This window comes from Gossypium arboreum, chromosome 2 (assembly GCF_025698485.1).
Source record: "Gossypium arboreum isolate Shixiya-1 chromosome 2, ASM2569848v2, whole genome shotgun sequence".
Classification (NCBI taxonomy): Eukaryota; Viridiplantae; Streptophyta; class Magnoliopsida; order Malvales; family Malvaceae; genus Gossypium; species Gossypium arboreum.
In genome coordinates this window covers 4,330,348-4,355,054 of record NC_069071.1, presented here as the reverse complement: position 1 = coordinate 4,355,054, position 24,707 = coordinate 4,330,348, and the positions used below count along the sequence as shown (strand labels likewise).

General features: G+C 30.8%; 1 protein-coding gene and 1 non-coding gene across 4 annotated transcripts; both read right to left on the bottom strand.

The window, feature by feature from the left end:
• Positions 1-351: 351 nt before the first annotated feature.
• On the bottom strand, positions 352-5,284 carry LOC108463476 (uncharacterized). Of its 3 annotated transcripts, none has more exons than XM_017763425.2 (9): positions 5,061-5,284; positions 4,847-4,952; positions 4,390-4,528; positions 3,517-3,670; positions 3,331-3,395; positions 2,273-2,409; positions 1,885-1,991; positions 1,359-1,486; positions 352-704 (listed from the first exon to the last, which is right to left on the bottom strand). In XM_017763425.2, the coding sequence occupies exons 1-9, from the start codon at positions 5,103-5,105 to the stop codon at positions 632-634; spliced, it is 954 nt and encodes a 317-aa protein (XP_017618914.1). In that variant the 5' UTR covers positions 5,106-5,284; the 3' UTR covers positions 352-631. The 3 variants fall into 3 exon arrangements, with proteins under 3 accessions (XP_017618914.1, XP_017618900.1, XP_052879751.1); XM_017763411.2 differs by having other exon boundaries at positions 3,331-3,467; positions 3,562-3,670; XM_053023791.1 differs by having other exon boundaries at positions 1,885-1,979; positions 3,331-3,467; positions 3,562-3,670.
• Positions 5,285-24,353: 19,069 nt separating this feature from the next.
• Positions 24,354-24,460, bottom strand: LOC128289490 (small nucleolar RNA R71). Its single transcript, XR_008279138.1, has one exon. It is a non-coding gene; the product is annotated as a small nucleolar RNA R71 (small nucleolar RNA).
• Between the last annotated feature and the right edge of the window lie 247 nt (positions 24,461-24,707).

Here is a 24,707-nt window from a genome sequence, read left to right as displayed (position 1 = left end):
TAATATGAAATTATATAATTTGATATTTTATTATTTTTAAATAATAAATGAACTCGAGTCCAAGTCTGTTTAATATATTCTATAAACAAGATAATTTTTGTCTATATTCTAATCATATCCTTATATCCTTAAACTAAACTTAAAGGTTTTTAATTGACATCAATTAATAATATGTTGTCAATTTTTTTTTAAATTCTTTTCCATAAATCATATATCCTTGTATTTCCATTCAAATGCATGTTTAATATAAATATCCAACACTAATAAATAGAAGCAACATAAATTCACTCCTTTAATGCTTTTTAATAACAGAAAATTATATAATATATAATTTCTTTGAATTCTAAACCATTTAACACTAACAATTATCTATTAGTGAATGTTTAAAAAGTGTACAAAATTCAATCAGGCTATACGCTTAAGAGATTCACCACTCTTTGACATAATTTTAATTTAAAATATCAAGACAATTGCAAAGACCAATACATGCTATTGAGTTATAATGTAACATATATTTCAGTAAAGATACAACAGCAGCAGGAACCCTTAATTTCTTAGGTTGGTTAGTGGGTACCTCTTCTTCTTTTTTCATTTTTTTGCAGGTTCAGTCTACTGGAGGTTCTTGGTGCTGTCATGCATGCCTATCAAGTGCGATCCTGTACGCCCTAACCGACTCGTAATATTCTTCGTCCCCGTAAACTTTCCTGGAGAATCAGATGGAGGTCCATATGTAGAATTGAAAATTTAGAAATAGGATCACACATGCAGGCAGTGGTGGAATTTTGAGAACTCTAAAAGAAGTAGTGAGCAACGATGCACACATACAACTGTATGATATTGATACAAAAGGCCCTTGTATTAAGTTCTAGGCCGAGTTCTTAATACGAGTAGAAGTTAGATTTAAGAAAATTTAAATATACTTTGAGTTCGTTTTGGCAAGCAAAGGCCAGTTAAAACAAGTAATCGGGTAATACTTTTATGGAATTTGCTAATGGCTGTTCTAAGAGCACTCTAGGTTACTATATATACTAATGTATTTACTTTGATGCGTTGATATTTGAAAATGATGAATATCAAGTTTTCGAATTTTGTACTTATTACTATAAATAGGATTAAGTACCCTAAGGATACTAATTAATAAAACCCTACTTCTAAATCAAGTTAACCTTAAAAGGACAAATTTTCAAACACTCGCCATTAATCTAGGTAACATAGTTAAAGATATCTATCTTGTAGTATAATCAAGACGAGCAACCATCTTGTAATGGATGAATAATGCAAATGCAGATGGGAAAGTGATTGAATAATGCAAAACAGGCAACCGAAACCCATAAATGTAAACCTAAAATCATACTTACGCTAGATCTGCCAAATTTTGTGACTTGATGATGGCTTTTCCCTCTGTGAATTCAAGGCAGGAGTAATGCATTATCATCTCCTTTAACGTATGCTTTGTGCTTTTAACGTCATTATCCCATAATATGCTCTGAAATAAGAGGTCAAAAAAAGTTGTAAACCAAGGCAAGTTCAATTCAGTATCAAAAGGTGTGAAAGTTAACCAGCATGCAGAAACAGTAGCTACAAAAACTTGAAAGTTTTCAGTAATGCAGAGAATTAATTGGGAGCATTAAACAGAAGAACTTGCTTATTTATAAACATTACAAAACAAGCACAGGTTTACTTCAATAACTTTTTTCTTTTTTATCACATATCATGTTTCTTAGACCTAAGAGTGAGATTAGTGAACTTAAATAATACTTAGTAAAATTGCATTCCTCTGTCAAACCGGTATAGATTCAAGAAAAGTTATTGTCATTGTTTAAGAAGAAATTGCGGAGCACAATATCAAGTTGTATTTAAGTGGGCCAGTAGGGACAAACCTACCTTCCTAACATACTCCTTTTTCACATCTTCCCAATGTGCTTCAACATTGGGAGAGAAAATTGAAGCATTCCAGAGAGCACCTCTTGCAACCATAACTGATGAAGCACCTTTAAGAGAGAAAAAAAATCAAGTGACACATATCTGGCCACAATATAAAATTATGTACAGAATATGAAAGACTTCAGGATTGGTAACCGCATAAAAATTTAAGTCTGGAATCCATAGGAAATTTCGCAACATAACAGTGGGAGTGCTTAGGGCAAGGAGGATATAATACTAATGGTACAAGAATGTTTTTTAGTCACTTAACATGTACCATTTTAAAAACTTGGAAGAACAGAAATATAAGTAAAATATCATTAGAAAACCAAAGTTAACTTTTAGCCACCTGTTGCAACTTTAATGCGCTGAATGTCATCATATTCAAAAACATCACCATTTGCAATAACTGGAATAGTTAATGCTGATACAACATCAGCAATCTCATTCCACTTTGCAGGATCCCTTGGCCTATCTGCAACTTGCCTGCAATTTTAACAAGAAAAATACAACACATCATTAAGAAAAAACCAAAGGCCTAATGTGATAGAAGCACAGAAACACGATCCATATGGTGTCCCTAATTTGGTTTCTAGTTGATACCACAACAATCTTCTATACCATTACAACGAATATCTATTCATTGGCCTAAGAATCACGCCTTTAACTTTCCAAAGACAACTTTAATTCTCAGAATATCCTCCTTCACGCTGCTAGACCAACACCTTGATGGTTGATAGTTTGAACTTTTGCTATCTGTTAGTCATCATTATATTCCCAGACACTTAATGCACACTAAATAATTTATATGATTGCCAAGAGTAGCATTTTCCTAAAGCATTATATTTTCCTTCTCTCAGAAGCATCAGGCTTCTATCATCGCCTCACTTTCCCTGCCAGATTTCACCAAAAATGTATCACCTAATCCCCTCACCCTACAACTTTAAGCTAACCATTGAAGTTACCGATTTTGATATAAAATCATGACCAAATATTGTATTTTGAAAGATATAACATCAGATAAAAGGTCGTTTTCCTGCTTATACAGAAAGTGTAATGGTTCAGAACAAAGACTTGAAGAAACACAATTCTGTAGCTATATCAAGAATATGATAAGAGTTTTCCTTTTCCAATTTTGATTTCCATTCCAGGCTGATCCAACAAAGTTAAGATTTAACTACTTTGAAAAGTTGAAGAAATAATTAGCATAGATATGACAAATACATTACAGACTATTGGCTAAAAAGGTATATTATATGATCGATCCACTTTAAACAGATGAAACAGCTATATATACCAACAAAGGAACATGGAAACCATTAATTTTGATCTCATTGATTGCCAAATTGCAGTCACACCAAAAGTCATAAATGTCTCAAACACACAAAAGATTGCATCTACAGTTACCTTCCATGGACAGCAAGAGCAGAAACACCAGTCTTCTCAATTCTCCTTGCAAGTTCTACTGTATCCTGGGATGATTTTAAAAGTCGGATCTTGCATGTTACTGGAGTGTCTATGTTCCTCCTTAAAGTTGTTAAAATCTGAATTAGCAAAATAATAATGTGAAAGATCAAAGTTAAGAGCACACACTGGCAAGGAAACTAAAGGATGTTTCCAATAATATGAGGCACCTACATCATGTATGAGATCAGGCTTTGTCAACAAAGCAGCACCCATGCCACCACTCACAGAAAATGACTTGGGACAACCCATATTGATATCTACGGCAGCAACATCTTTGCACCTGTAGAAAGATTGACTTTCACCGTTAAAAAGGTCAAAAAGAAATCCTGACTTTGCCTATATTAATTATTTCCAACATCATAAAATATAGAATAATAATTTGCATAAAATAATCATATACTTGTTAGACAAGTAGTTGGAACGGAGCAATGATCAAATTATCATAATCACTTAAATTTTTGGAACAAATAAAGACACCCCTTAACATGAATCATGCATTTAATAAATCAATCAACTATTGTCATGATAACCCGGAGTTATCAGGAGCATAACTAACATTGAAGAACAAAAAACAAATTAACCAGCCCTAGGCTCCATGGATAAAGGATTAGTGTATCTTAAAACCGATTCAGTTACAAATGCGGGTGGATTCCAAATTTAACCATTATCAGTATAGTTATGGCTTGATAAAAAACCTTTGTGGATTCCAATAGCCTACAGCTCAAGCCATCTTCTGTATGCCGAAGAGAATTCTAAACTAGAGTTTTCCATAAGAGACAAGAAAGAAAGTGATTTGATGATAACACTTGAGAATGTAATAAAATAAAAGGGTCATATTCTAGATTATTGTTATGTAATTAATAGTACTCATCTAGAATAAAAATGACACGCATAAAAGGATGGTGCAAACAAAAGAGGGGGGGGGGGGGGCAGTTCATGAGCATCATTGCAACTGCATGACAACAAGAAAAAAGAATGCCAAACTGGTATAAAATTTACACTAATTGAGCAGCCTTTAGAGCCCTCACAGCATCAGAAGTGCCCATTTGAAATACAACCCGACCCTTCTCTTCATTACAGGTTCTAAAGACAACATTATCCGTTCCCTTCTCAACAAAATCAGTTGATTTGATATAATCTGCGAAAAACAATAATGGAAAAAGAAACAAATATGACTAAATCAACTCAATTTCAATCATACGAGAGAAACAAACGGAAAAACATTAAAAGACGGTGCTATCCTCTTTCCAATCCTCTGTCTCACTTTCATTGAAAAAATAAAGTCGTTTATGAATTGATATTCCAATTAATTCGAAAAGCTAAAAGCATGTACATGGCCATGAGATTAAAGCTAACCTTATTAAGGCAAAAAGAAGAAGAAGAATAGTCCTAAAATTTGTTGCATTAACGGAATTATCCAGTAAGTTCAAAAAGAATAAAAACAAGTGTAACATACCATTAACTATGCGCTCACATTTGATAATCTTGTGATCAATAATTTCCTCGGAGTATGTAATATCTGCACCGTAATCAGCCGCTAGTAATCTAAATGGCAGCGTTCCCTGGAACAACCAAGAAAGAGAAGTCCAATTACACAATGAAATTTCAAAACGAAGAGATGAACTGATTAAGAAAGTGAGAATTTGGTAACGGGAGTTCAATTTACTTACAACTCGAACCATGGGAGCGAGAACGAGCTTGTTCTCGTACTCCATTGTTGCTGCTTCGGAGTTGACGGCGGAGACGAGCAATAATAGCCACAAAAACGCACGCAAAATTTGTGTGGAACGACTTTAAACGGCGAAAACCGGCGCCTGGAAACAGAATCAACATACTTTTTTTCAGAATTGGGCTTCAGCAAGAAGTAAGGCCTAAAACCCTAACTCTAAATCTCAAGTTCTGAGCCCATTAATGATGATACTAATTTGAAATAAAAAAAAATCTACTTTACAAATAGAATTCTTCACGGGCTGATTTTGCCCGCTCAAGTTGCTCGAATTTGATTTGGACAAAAAGAAAATTTAAGTTAATTTAAAATACAGATCAGATTTAAGTTTCAATATTTAAGTCTTGGCTTCGTTTGTTTTGTTGAAAATAACTTTTAAAAATATTTTTAAAAATTAATTTTTTGGAAAAATTAATACTTTTTAATGTTTGAATAAATTTGTGTAAAATATTTTCTTTTATTTGATAAATTTACTGCAAATATTTCATAAAATTATTTTCAATGAAACAAACATGCATGTGAGGTTTTCTAATTTTTTTATTATTGAGTTTATTTTATATCTATAAATTTATATTTTACATTTTTTACATATATTAAAAATATTTTGTTAAATTCAGTCCATTACAATATCATTTTTTAGTTACATGACTACCAAATCGGTATTTTTATTTAAAATGTGAAATCAACAAAATTGACAAAAAAATTTAACAATGTTAACAATTAGACTTGATTTTCAAATCTGAAAAGTAGAGGGATTAAATTCTCGAAAATTAAAGTATAAGGATTAAATTCTAAATTTGTGAAGAGTACATGGATTTGTGGCATGTTTTAACCTTTATACTACAAAACATTTATTTTCAATATATTTATAATTTTAAAAATATTTTAAAATATTAAAATTGAATATTTTAATAATATGTGAAGAATATTATTTAAAATTATTTTTAAAATTTATTATTAAAATAAAATTGAAATATTAAATAATCTATTAAAATACTAAATTATATTAATTATATTAATAATTTATTTTATGATTAAATATAAATAATTAAATACGTATGTTTATTAATATTAAAAATTATAATATTTTAATAATTTAAAATATTTTAAAATAAAATAAATTTTATTATCAATATAATAATATTAAATTTTTTAAGTTAATTTTATATAAAAATAAAATTACTCGAGAGGATTTATTTTCCCAAAAATAACTTACGCTTTTCAAAAGATAAGTGAAAAATAGCTTATTTTTCGTTAATCTGTAAGTCATTTTCTATTTACTAAACTGTTTTATGTGAAACAAACACAAGAAAATGTAGAATTAGTATAATCTTAACTCTTTTAAATATTATAATATATTATTTTATTCGATGTGTTATGTGATTTTTTTCGCATAAAATTTATATATATAATATTATAATGTAAATTAAAAATGCTTGTTAAGTGGTTTATATTTAAAATTTTAAGTTAAAAATATAATTTAAAATTTAAAATAAAAACTTAAAATAAGTATGGATTAGTTATTTGTGAGTATATTAAGTCATTTTTACAAGATTTAGGTTCATATTTTGGACTAGGATAGGCTTGAGCAAAGCATAAATTATGTTAACACCTCAATTTAGGATGAATTTGGCTCGGTTCAATCAAATTTCTTGAAAATTTTAAACCATATAATTCAATTTGGTTATCTATTCTTTTAATTTATTTTAGATTTATTTTGAAAAAATGAGTTTTATTTTGTATCTTTCAAATATTATTTGATAAAACTTCAAAGCCATTTTATAAATATTTCTTTAAAATCAAATAAATAAAAATAACCCTTTTGATTTTTATCAGTCTAAATAATTTTTACATATTTCATAAATTAAATAAAATAATATTAAATTCGATTCTAGTAATCATCATCTATATTCATAAATTTTCTAAATACCTCGATTCGAGATCAGATTCGATTTCTCGATTTTTCTTGCCCAATCTTACTTCTATATAATAGATATAAAATATTATTATTAAAATTTTGTTATTATTATTGTTATTTAAGTAGAATAAAAAGCGGATTGACATTACGGTGCAAGTTTACTTCCATTCATAATCGTTGACTTGGGCAAAAAATCTCATGCTTAACTAAATGAATTTAGTCTTAATCAATATCAACTAGAGAAGTGACCCAATTTTATTTTCTTTTTTGGTTATTAAATTATAAAATAATTAATTAATTTTCTTTTTTTGGCCACCAGCTAGGTAACATAAAAATAAAAATATCTAAAAATCTAAGATAGTTGGGTGATCGAAATGATAAAATTAAATAATTGAATGACCATTTTATAACTTTTCATGATTGGTCGATCAAAAATAAATTTACTAATAATTTAGATGACCATTTTAAAACTTTTAATAATTAGATGACTTAAAAAACATAACTAAATGCCTAGTAATATAATTTACCCTTATATTATATACTAGATAAGAAAAAACTTGTCAAATCAAAATATTCATTTTATTAAAAACTTCCTAAAACTTAATCCATAATTTATATATTTTAATTAGAGATTTTTAATTAATTAAACAGATGTTAAAATTCATCTAACTTGAGCTCGAAAAGTTTAATGAAAAATTTAGTCCAATTTAATTGAAACTCGATTTTAAAATAAAAACTCATCAATATTAAATAGATTAAATCGAAATTTATCATATAAATAATTTTTGTGTCATATTTAAAAATAATACAATAAAAAAAGTCAATTTTATATCGATACCACTCATGTCTATTAGAAAGTTATAGAAAACTTAATTCCATGCTAAAACGCGACCGTAATAGAAATCAAATTTAAGAAAATTAGCTCCTTCGAGCTTTCCTGCAGAAGCATTTTGATCTCATGACATCAACAAATTTAAAACTAAAACAAAATTAGTACCCAAGCAAGAAATAGAAATAAAACATGGTTTTGTTCATTTCCAATTGATTGAAGAAAAAAAATTAATTGAGTTTTAACTCAATTGATATGAGCATTATTTTCAATTCAAAAGGACGTGAGTTCAAATGCGCTAGAACACATTATCCTCTTATTTATAAATTGAAAAAGGATTATAATTAATTTCAAGCATTAAGTTAAAAATAAATACTTATAAATAAAATATTTTAAAAAAAATCAAACTTAACATAGACGAAACTTCTTTCTAATGAAAATTTCCTTCATCTCACCTACACAATTCCGTGGACTTTGAACATTTAATTAAGCTATAATTTTAGTACAAACAACATTACTTGACTCAAGAAACTTCCTTCTCTATGTTTGATTGTCCTTTTTATTTGGGATAAAACATAATTTAGTATTTTTTTTTCCATTTTAGATAAACTTTTATTTTTTTGTTTTACGTTAATCCTTGACTATGATAATTTTTTCATTTTTGGTCTATGTATTAACGTATCACTTTAAGCTAATGTCATATCACAAACTTTTTTTTTTTTAATGAACAATTATATTTTTTAGGTGATGGCTTGATATAGTATCAAAATGTTATGTCATCACATGAATCAAAATCGAGAGAAAATATCAAGTTTAAGAACTAATGTGGACAAAAAATTTAAAACCAAATTAAAAATATCACCAAATTCAAGGACTAAATATTACATTATTACTTTTATTTTACTATTTTTATCCATTATTAATTTTTCTTTCTTTCTTTTCTAAACCAAATATTCAAACAATTTTAAAATATAACCATTACATCATAACACCAAATATTTTGGGGAAAAATTAGTGTCCAAAATTGCACAGGTTTATCTAATATTGTACTCTCTTTTTGAATGGGGTATTTAAAAGAATTAACTAAATTTCCTTTTAAAGATGATCTATAACATAAAGGTCTAATTTGCTTATAGTCCTTGTACTCTTATATTTAATATTTTTATGTTTGGTTTTACACATATAATATTGATCACGTGAGTAAAATTTTTATTTAAAATTTTGTCACAAAATTAACTTAACAAATGTTTTTTAGTATTATTATAGATCCGATTTCAATTATTAAAGTAAATTACTAAATTTTGGAGATTAAAAAGAGAGACTAAATATCAAATCCTATAGAGTACAATAACTAGAAACAGAATTAGACCTTAAATAAATCAAGATTCAACCAACATTATCTTATTTAAGCTTGACCCATACTTAATCAATCAAGTGGCAAATAACTTCTTGTAATGTGGTAAAATCGGGTAAGTTATCGATTTTACGATTCGAATGGTTTGATTAAAAATGATAATAAAAAAAAAATCAAATAATCTGGTTTAATCAGTTCAATTAGTTCGTAGTGGTTTCCAAATCAATCGATTCAAAACCTCTCACTAGATCAATAGCTAATTGTTTTTTGGTTCAATCAGTTCAACCATGCAATCCTATCTAATTTAAACAACATTACTTTTTTGTTGGCACCTTAAAAATTAAGATTCCATTATTGTTGCCATCAGAAGCGAATAAAAGAAGTATGCGTCCCCCAAAAATGCAAAATTACTTTTAAACACTTTAAAATTTAAAAATTATAAATTAATATAATAGTGAAATTGTTTTCTAGCCCCTTAAATTATTTTCAAATTGTAGTATGTACAAAAAAATTTATTTTTTTTAGTCAAACATTTCCCAGTATAAAATAGATGATGGAGTTAAGACAAGATAATTACTCTTCTAAATATATTTTATCAAAACTAAAGATGTTTCATTCATTCATCACAAAGATCAAATATATCATATGCATATTAAAAAGGCTATAGAGGTCATTGACCCATTTATTTATTTATTTAGTTTTCTATTAAAATCTTGAAAGAGTCATTGTACGAGCAAAATGGCCGTACAAATGCTCTTAAGTCATTGGATTAAGGGACCAAATTGCACAACAAAACTCCAAAAGGCATTTTGACTTTTTAATCCTTAAAAATTAAAATGTCAAAAGAAAGGGACTAATAGCCTCATTTGACTCCAACTTGTATTTTAGTGACACTTCTTTGGCGGCAATACTTATCTAATCAATTTTTAAGTATTTGAAAAGGAACATTATAGAGAAAATAAAAAGGAAAAAATATGTTTTTTTTCCTTGTACTTTGACTAAATTTGAGATTTAGTTTCTATACCTAAAAAGTTAAAAATTAAGTCATATTATATTTTTTCTATTTAAACATTTCAATCTAACTATTAAAATCATAAGTATTTTTCTTTAAAATTTGTCAACTTGAAATTTTGATTAGGCTACTTCATGTGACGTGGCATATGATCGACGAAAAATAAACATCTTATGTTGAAATTTTTTTACGAAAACAATCGAAGATGATAATGATTGGACTGTAATTTTTAAATTAAAAAGATAGGATTAAATTTTAACTTTTTAAGTAAAGGGGCTAAATCTTAAATTCTACAAAGGTGTAAGGATTAACAACATGTTTTAACCAAATATAAATTCTAGATACAAAAGCACAAAGATAACGATTAGAGTGATCATGGGTCAAGGCTGGCCCTACCAAAGGCCCTTTGAAAAATGGGAGGTTTGGGTAAAAATATAGGCCGAAAAATGGGCTTGGGCAAAAAATGAGGCCTGCTTAAAAACGACTGGGCCTCGGGTAAGAGTTTTTGGCTTGACCAGCCTGCCCGCCCAAATTATATATTAATATATTTTTTTTATTTTTAATTATTTTAAATTTTAATATAACTATTTTTATTATATTGTTAATTTGTGTATTGTTTTAAGAATTATTTTAGTATTATTTTATTTGTTTTAATATTTATTTTATGTTTTTAAATATATTTGATTTATTATATTTTTAAATTTTTTATTTAATGAAATAAGAAAAAAAATTAATATGGGCCGGGTTGGGCGAGCTCGGCTTAGTAATTTTATTTCGGGCGGGCTTGGGTAAAATTTTAGGCCCATATTTGAATGGGCGGGCCCGGCCTAGTAGATGGGCCTAAAATTTTATCTGGGCCCGGCCCATGATCACCTCTAATACGTATAGGAAAAATTAATAATGAAAATAACTCAAGAAACAAATAGAGCATATTTAGCATAACTAAAATAATTAATTCGATATATTTATACGAATTATATTGATTTTGTTGAAGGGGAATCGACTCCTTTAGGAGAAGTATTGTCTTTAAAGTGTTATTCTTTGCGCAGCTGATCTGGACCTCAATAATCGAAGGTTTTGTTCCCGTGTCAGGGTTTTCTCCCTAGCCTCTGAAGAGAGTCATGTATGGTTCGTAGAGGGAGGTGCCTCGACTGGTGGAGATCAATACCTACAAGACTCAGGATAGGTGTTAGTATTGGGCGTATGAATAATTATAGAGGTACCTGGGCACACTGTAGCTCAAACCACCAACCTTGGTCTTATTTGCAATTGTTAAGGGGGAATCAATTCCTCTAAGAGAAGTCTTGTCTTCGAACTATCCTCAACATGGGGACAATCTCTTTGATTGTTGATGTCCAGGTCGACTATCTAGAAGACAACACTTCGAAGATAAGACTTCTCTCAGAGGAGTCGATTTCACCTTAATAGTTTTAAATATGTCAATAGTTTTTGTCCTATTTTAAATTTTAAAATTTAGTCCCTATATGTTAATTTTGAAATATTGAGTCCCTTTTTTATTTGAAAATATTGGTCCCTCCGTCAATTTTGTTGTTAGATTGGTCCCTAAACTATGTTTTTTGAAATATATATTATTTTGAGGATATATTTATTTTTTATATAAAATTTAAAAATAAATATACATATGATGAGATTTGAACTCAAAATACGTAATCTCTACCATTAAACTTTCGGATAAACTGCACTCTATGTCACTAAACTATTATTAATTTTACATTCGGTCATTTAACTTAAAAAGTTATAAAATAATCATTGAATTAATAAAAAATTCTATTTAACTCACTAAACTATTCGAAAGTTTTTATTTAAGTCATTAATTCTTAAGTTTTTTCTTTGATCTAACATATAAGAACCAATTTATCTAATTTTTAATAAAAAAGGTAAAATATAATTTTACTATTAGTATAAAAACTTTTACAATATTTTTACCACTAAAAGATTACAAAATTTAGTGAATTAGGTCAACATTATGAAAAGTTTATTGTATAAATAAAGTAAAAGATTAGTGGGTGGGTTTTTGCCTTTTTGTAGTTAATGGGTGGGGGGATGGAAGTGTAGTTTTCGAAAGGACGGCAAAAAGAAGAATATAAAATTTGACCCAAAAAGTGCATAAATCTATCAATTATGAATTATCTCCTTCAAGTTGGGAACTCCCCCAGCCCCTTTTGTTTTCGCAGCATTTATTCCCCCCAAGATGCAGAACCAACCTCCCCCCCAACCCGACAAATCTTCTTCATTTTTATATATACGGATAAAATTGTTTTAATATTTTATATAATTACGATGGCAAAAATGCTATAAAGACCCTTGTATTAAAAGTTATATTGTATTTTAATACATTTATTTAAATAATGAGCAAATAAATCTCTGTATATTAAATTAAAGAATAAAATAGTCATTTCTATTAAAAATTGACATAGCTAATAGAATAATCAAACAGTTGCATGTGGTATGCCATTTGTACCTCATGCTGACATATAAAGATTAGATTTTAATCGAAGAAATAGATGAAATTTTTAATAAAAAGTGTCAAAACCTTTTTTTGAAATCGACTTTTATTTTAAAAATAAAAATGGAGTTGCCACCAATCTTTTTTTTATTTATTTAGGTGCGATTGGATCATCTCAAAACTCGATCATTTTAATAAAGAGTTAGATTTACTAAAACGGTAATATTCGGTCCTACAAATCCGAAAAATAGGTTCGGGAATCTATTATGTATGAGGAAAGATTAGCACCCTTATAACGCCCAAAATTAGTACCTAATTGATTACTTGATGTTTTGATGTCAGAAGTTGAAAAATCGAAGAGATATTAAAATACAATCTCTCTTTGCATGATGTTCTTTTTAATTAAAATCACTTAACTAAATCAAATTTTATGAAAAGGCTTTATTTCGAGTTAGTTGAGAAGAAAAGATCATGCCCCGTAAGTTAGGACACAATGCATTGAATCCTCGAAAACAAGAATAATCACCATTTGATCCTTACTTAAATCTCATCTTTTTTAAATAGGATAATCAATTACTTCAATTTTAGAAATAGATCATACTCCGTAAGTTAGGAGCACGACTCTTCGAATCTCAAAAATAATGAACATTGTCTCAGTTTTAAATATTTCCTATACGTTTGGTAGAATGAACGTAATTTTTAAAACAATGTACTTTTTAATTTGTTTAGGCGTAATAAAATGGATAAATATATTCTAACACGATACACAACATGGTGATTAGCAAAATAAAGCAAAATAGTAGTGGGTAAAAATGAAATGATGACATTAAACCGATAAACAAATGAATAAATAAATAAATAAATGAAGAAAAATAAAAGATAAAATAAAAGAAATGCTATGCTAGTGGAGAATAACAATGCAACTATAATAATAAGAAAACATCAATTTATAGTAATAATAGCGATAATCATGTCATGATTATTATCATAATCTTGATATGAATAATATAATAATAACAAGGATAAAATAAAATGTATATAAAAAGAGAAATATAAAATAACATGAATTTTAAGCGTTAAAATAAAAGATATAGTAAATGAAGATGCAAAATTAAATAAATGAGGATTAAGTTGAAATTTAAACAAAACTTAAAGTAGGAATTGCTAAATAAATGAAGAAAAGGGAAGTAGAGGACTAAATTGATAATATAACAATATTTAATACCTAAATTATAAGAAAATAGAATGTAAAGGATTAAATTAAAATATAGTATAAAAATTTAGGGACTTCGGGGGCAAATAATCCTAGCCCTAGCACATATCACTCCCAAAGAGTCGAGAGTACAAGAACTGAATTGAATATAAAAAAATTAAAGCATAAATAGTAAAAATATATATAAAGGATAAAATTGAAACAACGTAGAAATGTACAGGGACTCATAAGGTTATTTTTCCATCTGTGTCATTTCCTTAAGTTTGACAGTAGGTCAAAGGACTGATTTGTAAGCAGATTAAAATTATGGGGCAAGAAATAAAACGACAAAAGAGGAATAGGACGAAATTGAAAAGAGCCACAAAAGCGGAAGGACCAGGGAAATAGATAGACCCCCCATATCCAAAACACGCGGATCCTATGCCATTTAGGTCAGGTTGTCAGGCTAAGCATCAAAACGGCGTCGTTTTGGGCGTATAAAAGTTAAGCCCAAAACAGCATTGTATCATGACCTTATATAAGTAAAAAATAAGAAAAAAGAATTTACCCTCAGTTAAAAAAAATCCTTTTCTTTCTCTCAAGCACCCTCTCTTCCGGCCATGGGGGCAGTTGCATGTCCGCTGCGGCCACCAGTTATCGGCGACGGTGATCGCCACCTCCGGTGGCCGAAATGTAACAGTTCGTTTTCAGTGAAATTGAAATAGTAGTTTCGGAACCACAAATCCGAGTTAGAAAGAAAAGTTATTTTAATGTCATTGCATGGTCTACATTATAATAGGAATGACGAATGAAAATTTTATTAAGAAAATTTTACCAATTTCATGGTTAATTGTTAGGAATGACTAAATTGCATGAAATGCAAAAGTTGAATTCTAGTAGCTAGAAGGATTAAATAGCTATGGAAATCAAAATCTGAGGTCCTTATAAGGCAATTAGACCATTAAGAGAAATTAGTAGATATTTATGATGATTCATCTATGGAAATTTAAGAAAAGAAAATGACTAAATTGGAAAGTGAAAATATTAAAGATGATAATTAAATTAAAAGATAAAATATCATCTTATTTCATCATCTTCCCCAAAGTTTTTCTATGGAAACCCTAGCAAAGAGAGAGAAATTCAAGCAAGCTTAATTAGGTAAGTAATCATGTCCCGTTTTTAGTCATTTTTATATTTCCAAGATCGTAGTAACCTAATCTAGCTACTTTGGGGATCAATTTGTAAATTTATTAAAGTATCAAAGTTTTCTCAAGGATTAATATGCATGAATTATGAAATTTATGGTAGAAAATGAAATTTTGTTGATAGATAAACAACTTTTGTAAAGGAAATTTTCATGAAATTGTGATTTAGGGACTGAATTGAAAAATGAAAAATTCATAGAAAATTTTTTATTTTTGTGAAATATATAGGCTGTAAATGTTATATGTAAAAATTGGCTAGGCTTGAACAAGGATTAAATTTCATGAATTTCATTTTCCGAGGCTAGGGACGAAATTGGAATTAATCAATAATATAAGGGCAAAAATGGTACTTTTGCCTAAGATGTGAATTGGACTAAAATTGAATATGAATTTTATTAAATTTATATTAAATTCATTTATATAGATCCGGAAAAACCAAACAAGGAGTTAGATCGAGAAAAAGAAAAGTGTTGGATTAGTAGATTTCTTACACAAGTAAGTGTTGAGGCAAATTCGTGTAACTAAATTGTGTACCTTTATATGTTTGATTGGATACAGGGCTCCCATATTGGTTTTGGTCTTGCATATGTTGCAGACACACCATAGCTCGAAAGAGCATCCTGATATTAGCTCTCATGAGGTTCCTGTTATTTGGTTCTTGCGAGCTTCCTGTTAATAGCTCTTCGAAGCGTCCCGATAGGTTGTGATCCTACATGTGTTGTGGACACACCTTAGCTCTTATGAGCTTCCCAATATGGCTAGCTTGAACTTCCCGATATATGGCTATCCGGAGCCTACCAATTAATGGCTCTTCGGAGCTACCCATTATAGGCTCGCTTGAGCTTCCTGAATATTGCTCTTATGAGCTTTCTGTTTTAGCACAAATAAGCTTTCCGTTTATAGGCTTTTATAAGCACTCCTAGATATGAGTTGACAGATTGACTGTATTGTAAACTTCGTGTGTATTGCCCAAATATTCATCGATATTTTAAATAATTCAACGGGTAAAATTTCAGGTATGAGATAATATGAATTATAAATGAATGATTGTGAGAAATACTAATGATTGTGAGAAATACTTTATATACAAAGATATGATATGTATATGTTCATTGGAAATTTGAAGTAACAAATATATGTATATGGAAATGGAATATTGATGAGCTCATCCATATATCTTGGTATTTATATGAATTGCATAACTAACTTGCTTGTTGAGGATTATGTGTGTTTAGGTTATTGATTACATTGATTTGGGTGTGCTATGTATGCTTATTTTAAATGAACATGATTGGTAAGTTAAATTCTTATTATACGAACTTACTAAGCATTAAATGCTTACTCATTTTTCTTTTCTCTGTTTTATAGTACTTGGAAGCTCGTAAAGGTTGGACGTGGTCAGAGCAACATCACACTATTATTCAGCTCGTTTTGGTATAAATAGCAAACTTATTTTTGTATAATAGCATGTATAGGTTAAATTGGCCAATGATGGCATGTATATGGTTAGTTGTAAGTAGCCATTGGAATGGCTAGTAATGGTATGTTTGATGTAATTAGAAGGTTATATCATGTTTAATATATATGTGCTTGGTATGATAGTTTGAATTTTGATAAACTTATATGATTATACAAATAGGTAAGTTTGAATACTTAAATACATGTGATGATATATCATGTATAAGATTGTTTTGGGCTTGGTTTTAATGTCTTGAATTGGTTGGTGAATGTATTCAAGTGTTGTTGTAGGTTGAAAGCAAATTTGGGTGAGAAAAGTGGCCTTAAAATTGGCCTATTTTCATCCACACGGGTAGACACACGGGCGTGTGGTTTGGCCGTGTGTTCCCTGCATCCTTAAAATTGAGAAATAGAATGCCCAGGTATTTTCACACAGGCAGAGACATGGACGTGTGTCTCAGTCATGTGATCCCTGCACCTAATTAATGTAAAATAAATTGTTCACACGGCTTAGCAAACGGGCATGTGGCTTGGTCGTGTGACCCAAGTCAGTAGCTACTTTAATTTGAACATGGGCTGGGACACAGCCGTGAGCCTCTCATCGAATGCCCACATGGCCTAGCCACAAGGGCGTGTCTCCCCTGCACCTAAGAAAAAAATTGAAATTTCGCGAAAAATTCATTGAGTTCTCTGTTAAGTCCCGATTTGATCTAACTGCATATTTTGGGCCTCGAGGGCCCATTTAAAGGACAATATGATTGATTTCGGATATAAATAGTAAATTATATGAAATTTTCTATAATTGATCTATAAATTTCGGTAATGCTCTATAACCCTGTTCCAACGATCGATAGGGGGTTAGGGGTGTTACACGAAAAACCCAAAAAAATTCTTTTTAAACCCTCTCTTCGAGTAGAAAATAGATCTTGGGTTTAAATCCCCAGAAATTTAACCGATGCTTGGCCGAAGGAAATAAAATCGAAAGTTTTCTCCCTTTTCTAACGAGGCCCTCGATGGAACCCTAAAGGGTTCCGAGGCTTCTCGAGTCGGAGGAAAGGGCCTCGCGGCAACGACAGCGTTTTTCAAGTAAGATTCCTTTCTCTCTATTTTTTTTGCTTGAAAGTAAAAGAAATAAAAATGCTACCTTTTTCTTTTGAAACTTGTTCTTTTGTATAGTTTTTTATCTATTCTATTGCTTGTGTGTGTGAATACAATTTATTTTTTTCTGGCTTTTATAGTCGATTGATTACAAATATTTGCATTTGTTTTTTGCTTTCTACTTCTATCTTTTCTTTCTTTTCTGCAGGTCGCGATGGTGGTCAACAACGATGGGAGAAGCATGCCCTTGCCATTTTGGTGAAATAGCAATAGAGAAGGTAGACTCAGGGTGAAGGACTTCAGGGAGCATACCCGTTGACGTGGAGAATTAGAGGAGCGGTAGCGGCTAAAGGTAGGGTTTTTTTCCTTAGGGTTTCTTAAAATTTTAAGATAGTCGGCTTTAAGGTTTTTTGTATTTAGGCCATTATTTTTTGTAAATGGACTTTTATTGTTTTTATTTATTTGTTTAGTTTTTGTTCAGCCAGACGAAATTTGGCCCTTACAGAAAGACCTGTTTGCTCTTTAATAAATAGAAATACCTTGCCAAAACATGCGAATACTTCATACCTTAACCTTGTTACCCTTCTTATTTTCTTCTAGATTGTTAAGAGTCGTATACTCTAGTTCCCTTTCGTGACAATCTGACGGGATCCCCTGTCAATAAGATTACATGTATTCTAGGACAATTCTACTAGCTTTGCTTATTTTCATAATTTGATGGATCTTTGGATTATCTCGTTTACCCACATTCTCAGATGCATCGTACTCATTCAATCATGCTACTCTCTGATTAGGTCATACAACAATCTTTTTTACCTTGTCCTGTCAGCTTTCTAGCTTAACACTTTGGCGGACTTTACCTAATGCCATAACCGATCTATGATTGTACACAGTCTGAACCCATATAGAACGTCCTGACGAACTCTATTGGTTGCCAAAATCGAGCCATGGTCTTACACCTTGTAATCCCTCATATTTAATGTTCTGGCAGATTCTAATGGTTATCATAGTCGAGTCATTGTCTTACACCTTAAACCTTTTTTAATTTATCGTCTCATAGAGCCTGCAGACCGTCGTCACGGTGTCGCCCTAAAACACCAATCAATAATCATCGTTACGGTTTCATTCTAGCGAGCCAGTCGATATTATTCTACGACACAACCATACTCCATTGAATTCTTTTAGCAATCTGCCCGTTCCTCTTGTAACGACCCGATAGTCACGGATATCAGAAAGTGAATTTTCAAGACTCCATTTTTGTAAATCAAACTCGTAAATATTTATAATAAATATTTACAAAGTTTTTTGTGTAGTTAAATAGGTTTTGGTTAAGCGAATTTGCATGAATTAAGAGTAATTAGGTAAAATGACTAAACTGCATATAGGATGAAAGTTGAATTATAGATTAAAGAAAAATTAAAGGGACTAAAGAAGCAATTATGCCATTGTCTTGAAATGAAGCGGCATAAGGTGTATATTATTATAAAATTTAAAGTTAAAATATATATTATAATATTATAATATTAAATCTTAATATTTAAGTATATAAATTACATATTATAATAAGTAAATGATTTTTTTTTAAAAAAAAGGAGAGAAAGAAAGAATGCCAACGAAATTAGAAAGGAAAGAAAGAAAAGAAAAAGGAGAAAGAAACAGACGAAGGGTCTTAAGGTTTCAAAAGTTTCCAAGTTCAATTGGTTAGTCAATTTAGTCTCATTTTCTTATAATTTTTATATTTTTGGAATCCCGGTGTTAAATACTACCCGAACCATGTCGAAATTTTAGAAATTATTGAGTTTTTTAAGTGTTGTCTATGTTGAATACTTTTAGTATTATGGATTAAATTGATAGATTTTTAAGTTAGAATTGAAAAAGGATTGAATTGTAAAATAAATTGTAAATTTTGAGTAAAAATAGGGAGTTAAATTTAGTTTAAAGTGGAAATTGAATAAAAATATAGAATTAAATGTAAAGAAATAAAGTTAGTCTCGGTTTAGGGACTAAATTGAAAATTAGGCAAATATTGAGTAAAAATTAAAATATTCAATAGGAAATTGAATTGTATTGTATTGATGAATTTTAATTGTTTTGATTTTATAGCTAACGTCGTATCAAATCTTCGACTAAAAAGGGAAAAGATAAAGTCAATGAGGAATAGCTCGGAATTTCTGGTTTGTATTTCTATAATCCGAACTTAGCTATTAATTGTTATATTTTTTTATTTAATGCATGTGGCAAGTATTGAGGTGAGTATTTAACACTTTGTCATTGAATTGAAGTTAATTGAATGGATTGAATTGGTATATATATATTGAATATATTGATTATTTGAATTGAAATGAATATTGATTGTATTTGAAAAGTGAATTGGAACCCTATTAACTATATCAGGTTGAGTCGGATATAGATGGCATGTCATAGGATTGGAAGAGTTCAGGGATTTCTCCGAGTTGATGAGACACTGGGTGTCAATTTACTACTTCAGATTAATTCGATGAGGCACTGGGTGCCAATTTACTTATGTTTAGTCGATGAGACATTGGGTGTTAATTTATTACTTTGAATTATCCGATGAGGTACTGGGTGCCAAACTGTTTGTGAATTCCCTGATGTGTTTCTCGAGGATTTAGCAGGATTACCACCGGATCGGGAGGTTGAGTTTGCAATTGAAGTGTTTCCTGGTACAGCTTCGGTTTCAATGCCCCCTATCGTATGTCACCTGCAGAGTTGAAAGAATTAAAAGTACAATTGCAAGACTCATTAGATCGTGGTTTTAACGCCCTAGTGTATCGCCTTAGGTAGCCCTAGTGCTTTTTGTCAAAAAGAAATATGGTTCGATGCGGCTTTGTATTGATTATCGGCAATTGAATAAGTTGACGATTAAGAATCAATATCCTCTACCCCGTATTGATGACTTATTTGATCAACTAAAAGAAGCTTCTATCTTTTCAAAGATCGATTTGAGATCGGGTTACTATTAGTTGAAAGTGAAAGAAAGTGATGTAACGAAGACATTTCGTACACGGTATGGTCATTATGAATTTTTAGTGATGCCTTTTGGATTGATGAATGCTCTGGCAGCATTTATGGATCTCATGAATCGTATTTTTCACCAGTATTTGGATCAATTTCTAGTAGTTTTTATTGATGATATTTTGGTCTATTCCAAATCCGAATTCGAGCATAAACAATACTTCAGAATTGTTTTGCAAGTGTTACGAGAGAAACAATTATACGGAAAGCTTAGTAAGTGTGAATTCCGATTATTAGAGGTTGTATTTTTGGGTCATGTTATCTCAGCAGATGGAATTAGAGTTGATCCGAAAAAAATAGAGGCAATTGTTCAGTAGAAAGCACTGAGGAATGTGTTAGAGGTTCATAGTTTTCTTAGATTAACTGGTTATTACCAAAGATTTGTAAATGGATTTTTGAAGATATCTTTGCCGATGACAAAGCTGTTACATAAGAATGTTCAGTTCATTTGGTATGATCAGTGTCAAGAAAGTTTTGAGAAATTGAAGCAGATGTTGACTGAAGAGCTGGTTTTGACTTTACCAGAATCGAGAAAGGATTTTGTTGTTTATAGTGATGCTTCCTTGAGCAGTCTTGGTAGTGTTTTGATGCAAGATGGGAAAGTGATTGCTTATGTGTCTCGTCAGCTAAAAACAGATGAACGTAATTATCCGACGCACAATTTAGAGTTAGCTGTTGTGGCTTTTGCTTTAAAGATATGGAAGCACTACCTGTACGGCGAAAAGTGTTATATTTATATCGATCATAAGAGTCCCAAATATCTTTTATCTCAAAAGGAGTTGAATTTGAGACAGTGTCGTTGGGTAGAATTTTTGAAAGATTTTGATTGTGTTATTGATTATCACCCTGGTAAAGCTAATGTTGTAACTGATGTTGTAACACATATTTTGGGCCTCGAAGGCTCAAATAAGGGATAGTATGTATGAGTTTAATTGGTTTTTGACCTGAATATAATATGATAAGAAATGTTTGTAATTTATGTTTGTTTGATCTGTAAACTCCGGCAATGCTCTGTAACCCGGTTCCAGCGAGGGATAGAGGTTGGGGGTGTTACACCTCTAATTCCACCAAATTTTCCTAACTTCTTCTACCCCATCAAGATAAATTACCTCTGTACTCTGTATACAATATAATCATATATTTCATGCGATCAATATACTAGATACATAACATAAAGTACACCACATATTCAACACCATGTGATATTGATTTAACATTCAATAATCGTACTTTCATATACTCACATACTCGTACACGATATGCTGAAACAGTATGTTTAGTCACTAATTTTACACACAACGAAAGACTCAAACAACCCAGAATAATCACAACACAAATCATCTAAAAACTTAATCTCATCAACAACCCAAGACAAAGTATAGAAACTCACATTGCTTTCTTTATCCTTGACAGCTTAGCTTGTCCAAATGCCGAAGCCTCATTGTCTAGGTAGCTAAGCATAACAACCATTTATCAGTTAACTCAAAGGCCTTCAAACCTTAAAAGCCCAAAATTCATAATTATACAAAAACTTTTCGAAAATTCTTACTTATCTTTTCTCAAATCCATGAGTACAGAGAGACTTAGGGTGATAAACCATAATTTATACATATTTTTAACCTATGTTTAACGCATTTTATGAATGATTTTCCATAAGAATTGGTGAATTCGATGCTCCTAATGCTTTAATTTCATGTTTTATACTTAGGAGAGCATAGGAGAGCGAAAGGAACGAGAAACGGGCCAAAAACAGAAAAAATAGGCCAAAGTACGAGATCAACATGGCTTGGACCTCCTCACACGGGCAGACCACACGGCCGTGTTAATCTGGCAGAATTGGAGCACGACTCACACGGGTATAACACACGCTCGTGCCATTCTAATAGGCTCGAACACAGCCTGAAGTAAACGCACACGGGCGTGTCCCTGCCGAGCCCAAGTTGATTCCAATTCGGAAAAGGCTAATTTTGAGGGCCTCTAGGCATTCCAAAGCCTATAAATACACTCTAGAGGAGGAAGAAAGGAGAGACGGAGAGGAAGGGGTAAGGAATTACTCCAAGGAAGTCGATTGATCCATCTTTGAAGCCGGATTCATCATCAAGACTGAAGATCTCTCCTCAATTTCTCTTCAGGAGTTTTGGGTTTTCTTTATGTTTTGTATTATTTATTCTTCTAAGATGTTTTCTTATTTAGTTATGAACTAAAACCCCTAAATACCTAAGGTGAATGAAACCTAAGACGAATCTTGTTATTATTTTCTGAATCGTATGATAAATATTTAACTTGTTCTTAATTCTTATTTTGATATTCCAGGATACTGATTCAAGACATGCTCTTATTCAGAGGAGGAATAGACCCTGTCTAAAAGTAATTTTGTCATAATTAAGCGGAGTTGATTGCGCGCCTAGAAATAGGGTGACAAGATTTTACCGGATTAGGGTGAAACCTAATAAGGGGATCCATAGATCGAGTTAATGCAACCTTAGAGTGTTAATTAGAGAAAACTCTTGGTTATTCAATCTAGGGATTAGATGTTATTAGTCTTGAATAGGGATAATAACATAACTTAGGAATCTCTACGGAACAAGTTAAATGAATAAATCGTCTGATTCGGAGCCAGAATAACAAGTAAAGTCTAGGTGGATTTTTCCTTAGATATTGTCTTCATTCAATCGATTTTCCCAAAAGCAATTCCCCAATTCTTTTCTCTGTGAGTTCTTAGTTTAGATAATTAGTTAATTAAAACAAAACCTCTTTATTCTTAGGCTAGATAATAAAAAGACAATCATTACTAGTACTTTTAGTTCCTTTGGGTTCGACAATCCGGTCTTGCGAAAACTATACTACTGTTCGATAGGAACACTTGCCTACATCGTGATAATAGTTAGTTCAAGAACGAATAATTATAAATATTTGAAACCTATCACGAAACCTCGCGATCAAGTTTTTGGCGCTGTTGCCAGGGAACTAAAATTTTAGGAACGCTTAATTTTTATTACTTTAGCCATTTATTTTTTTTGCAATTTAATTTACTTTTATCATTATTATTATTTATTAACCTATCCTTTATTTCTCTTGGCAGGTTTTCATAGTTTATGACTAGAAAAAACCCGTTAGGGCCACTACTTTTTGATGAAGAAATAGATCGAACAGTTCGTAGAAACCAAAGAGAAATAAGACGAAGCTTAAGATACATAGAGAATGAGCAAGAAGGCGATACTCAACCCCTAACCGAAGAGATGACTGAAAACCAAAGCAATCAGCTACCTCCTGCAATTGCGGTTAATTAAAATCCTGCTCCACGTACTGTGTATGATTATGCTAAACCTTCTTTATCAGGAACTGAATCTAGCATAGTTAGACCTGCTGTAGCAGCAAATACTTTTGAATTAAAACCTAACACTATTCATATAATACAGCAATTTGTTCAGTTTGATGGTTTGCAGGAGGAAGATCCCAACACTTATTTAGCAAACTTTCTGGAATTTTGCGATACATTTAAAATCAATGGCGTTTCTAATGATGCCATTCATCTTCAGTTATTCCCTTTTTCATTGAGGAACAAAGCTAAACAGTGGCTGAACTCGCTATCACGAGGGTCAATTACTACTTGGAAACAAATGACCGAAAAATTTTTACTAAAATATTTTCCGCCGGCTAAAACGGCTAAATTACGTAATGATATCTCTTCTTTTGTGCAGATGGACTTAGAAACACTTTACGATGCATAGGAGAGATACAAGGATCTATTGCGAAGGTGCCCTCAGCATGGGTTACCTCTATGGCTGCAAGTTCAAACGTTATACAATGGTGTAAATCCCTCGACAAGACAGATGATTGACGCAGCTGCTAGAGGAACCATCAATAAAAAAACACCTGAAGAGGCTTATAAATTCATTGAAGAAATGTCACTGAATAATTATCAGTGGCAAGTCATGAGGACTAAGCCAACAAAAACAGTCGGCGTTATAACGTCGACTCAGTTACTATGCTATCAAATCAGGTAGAACTTCTCAATAAAA

Excerpts from the sequence above, each read along its gene's own strand:
- LOC108463476 (XM_017763411.2), bottom strand. The coding sequence starts at position 5,105 with ATGGAGTACGAGAACAAGCTCGTTCTCGCTCCCATGGTTCGAGTT. Across the intron at positions 2,410-3,330 it reads GCTCTTGCTGTCCATGGAAG|GCAAGTTGCAGATAGGCCAA; the intron begins GTAACTGTAGAT and ends TTAAAATTGCAG. Across the intron at positions 1,487-1,884 it reads AAAAGGAGTATGTTAGGAAG|AGCATATTATGGGATAATGA; the intron begins GTAGGTTTGTCC and ends CTCTTATTTCAG.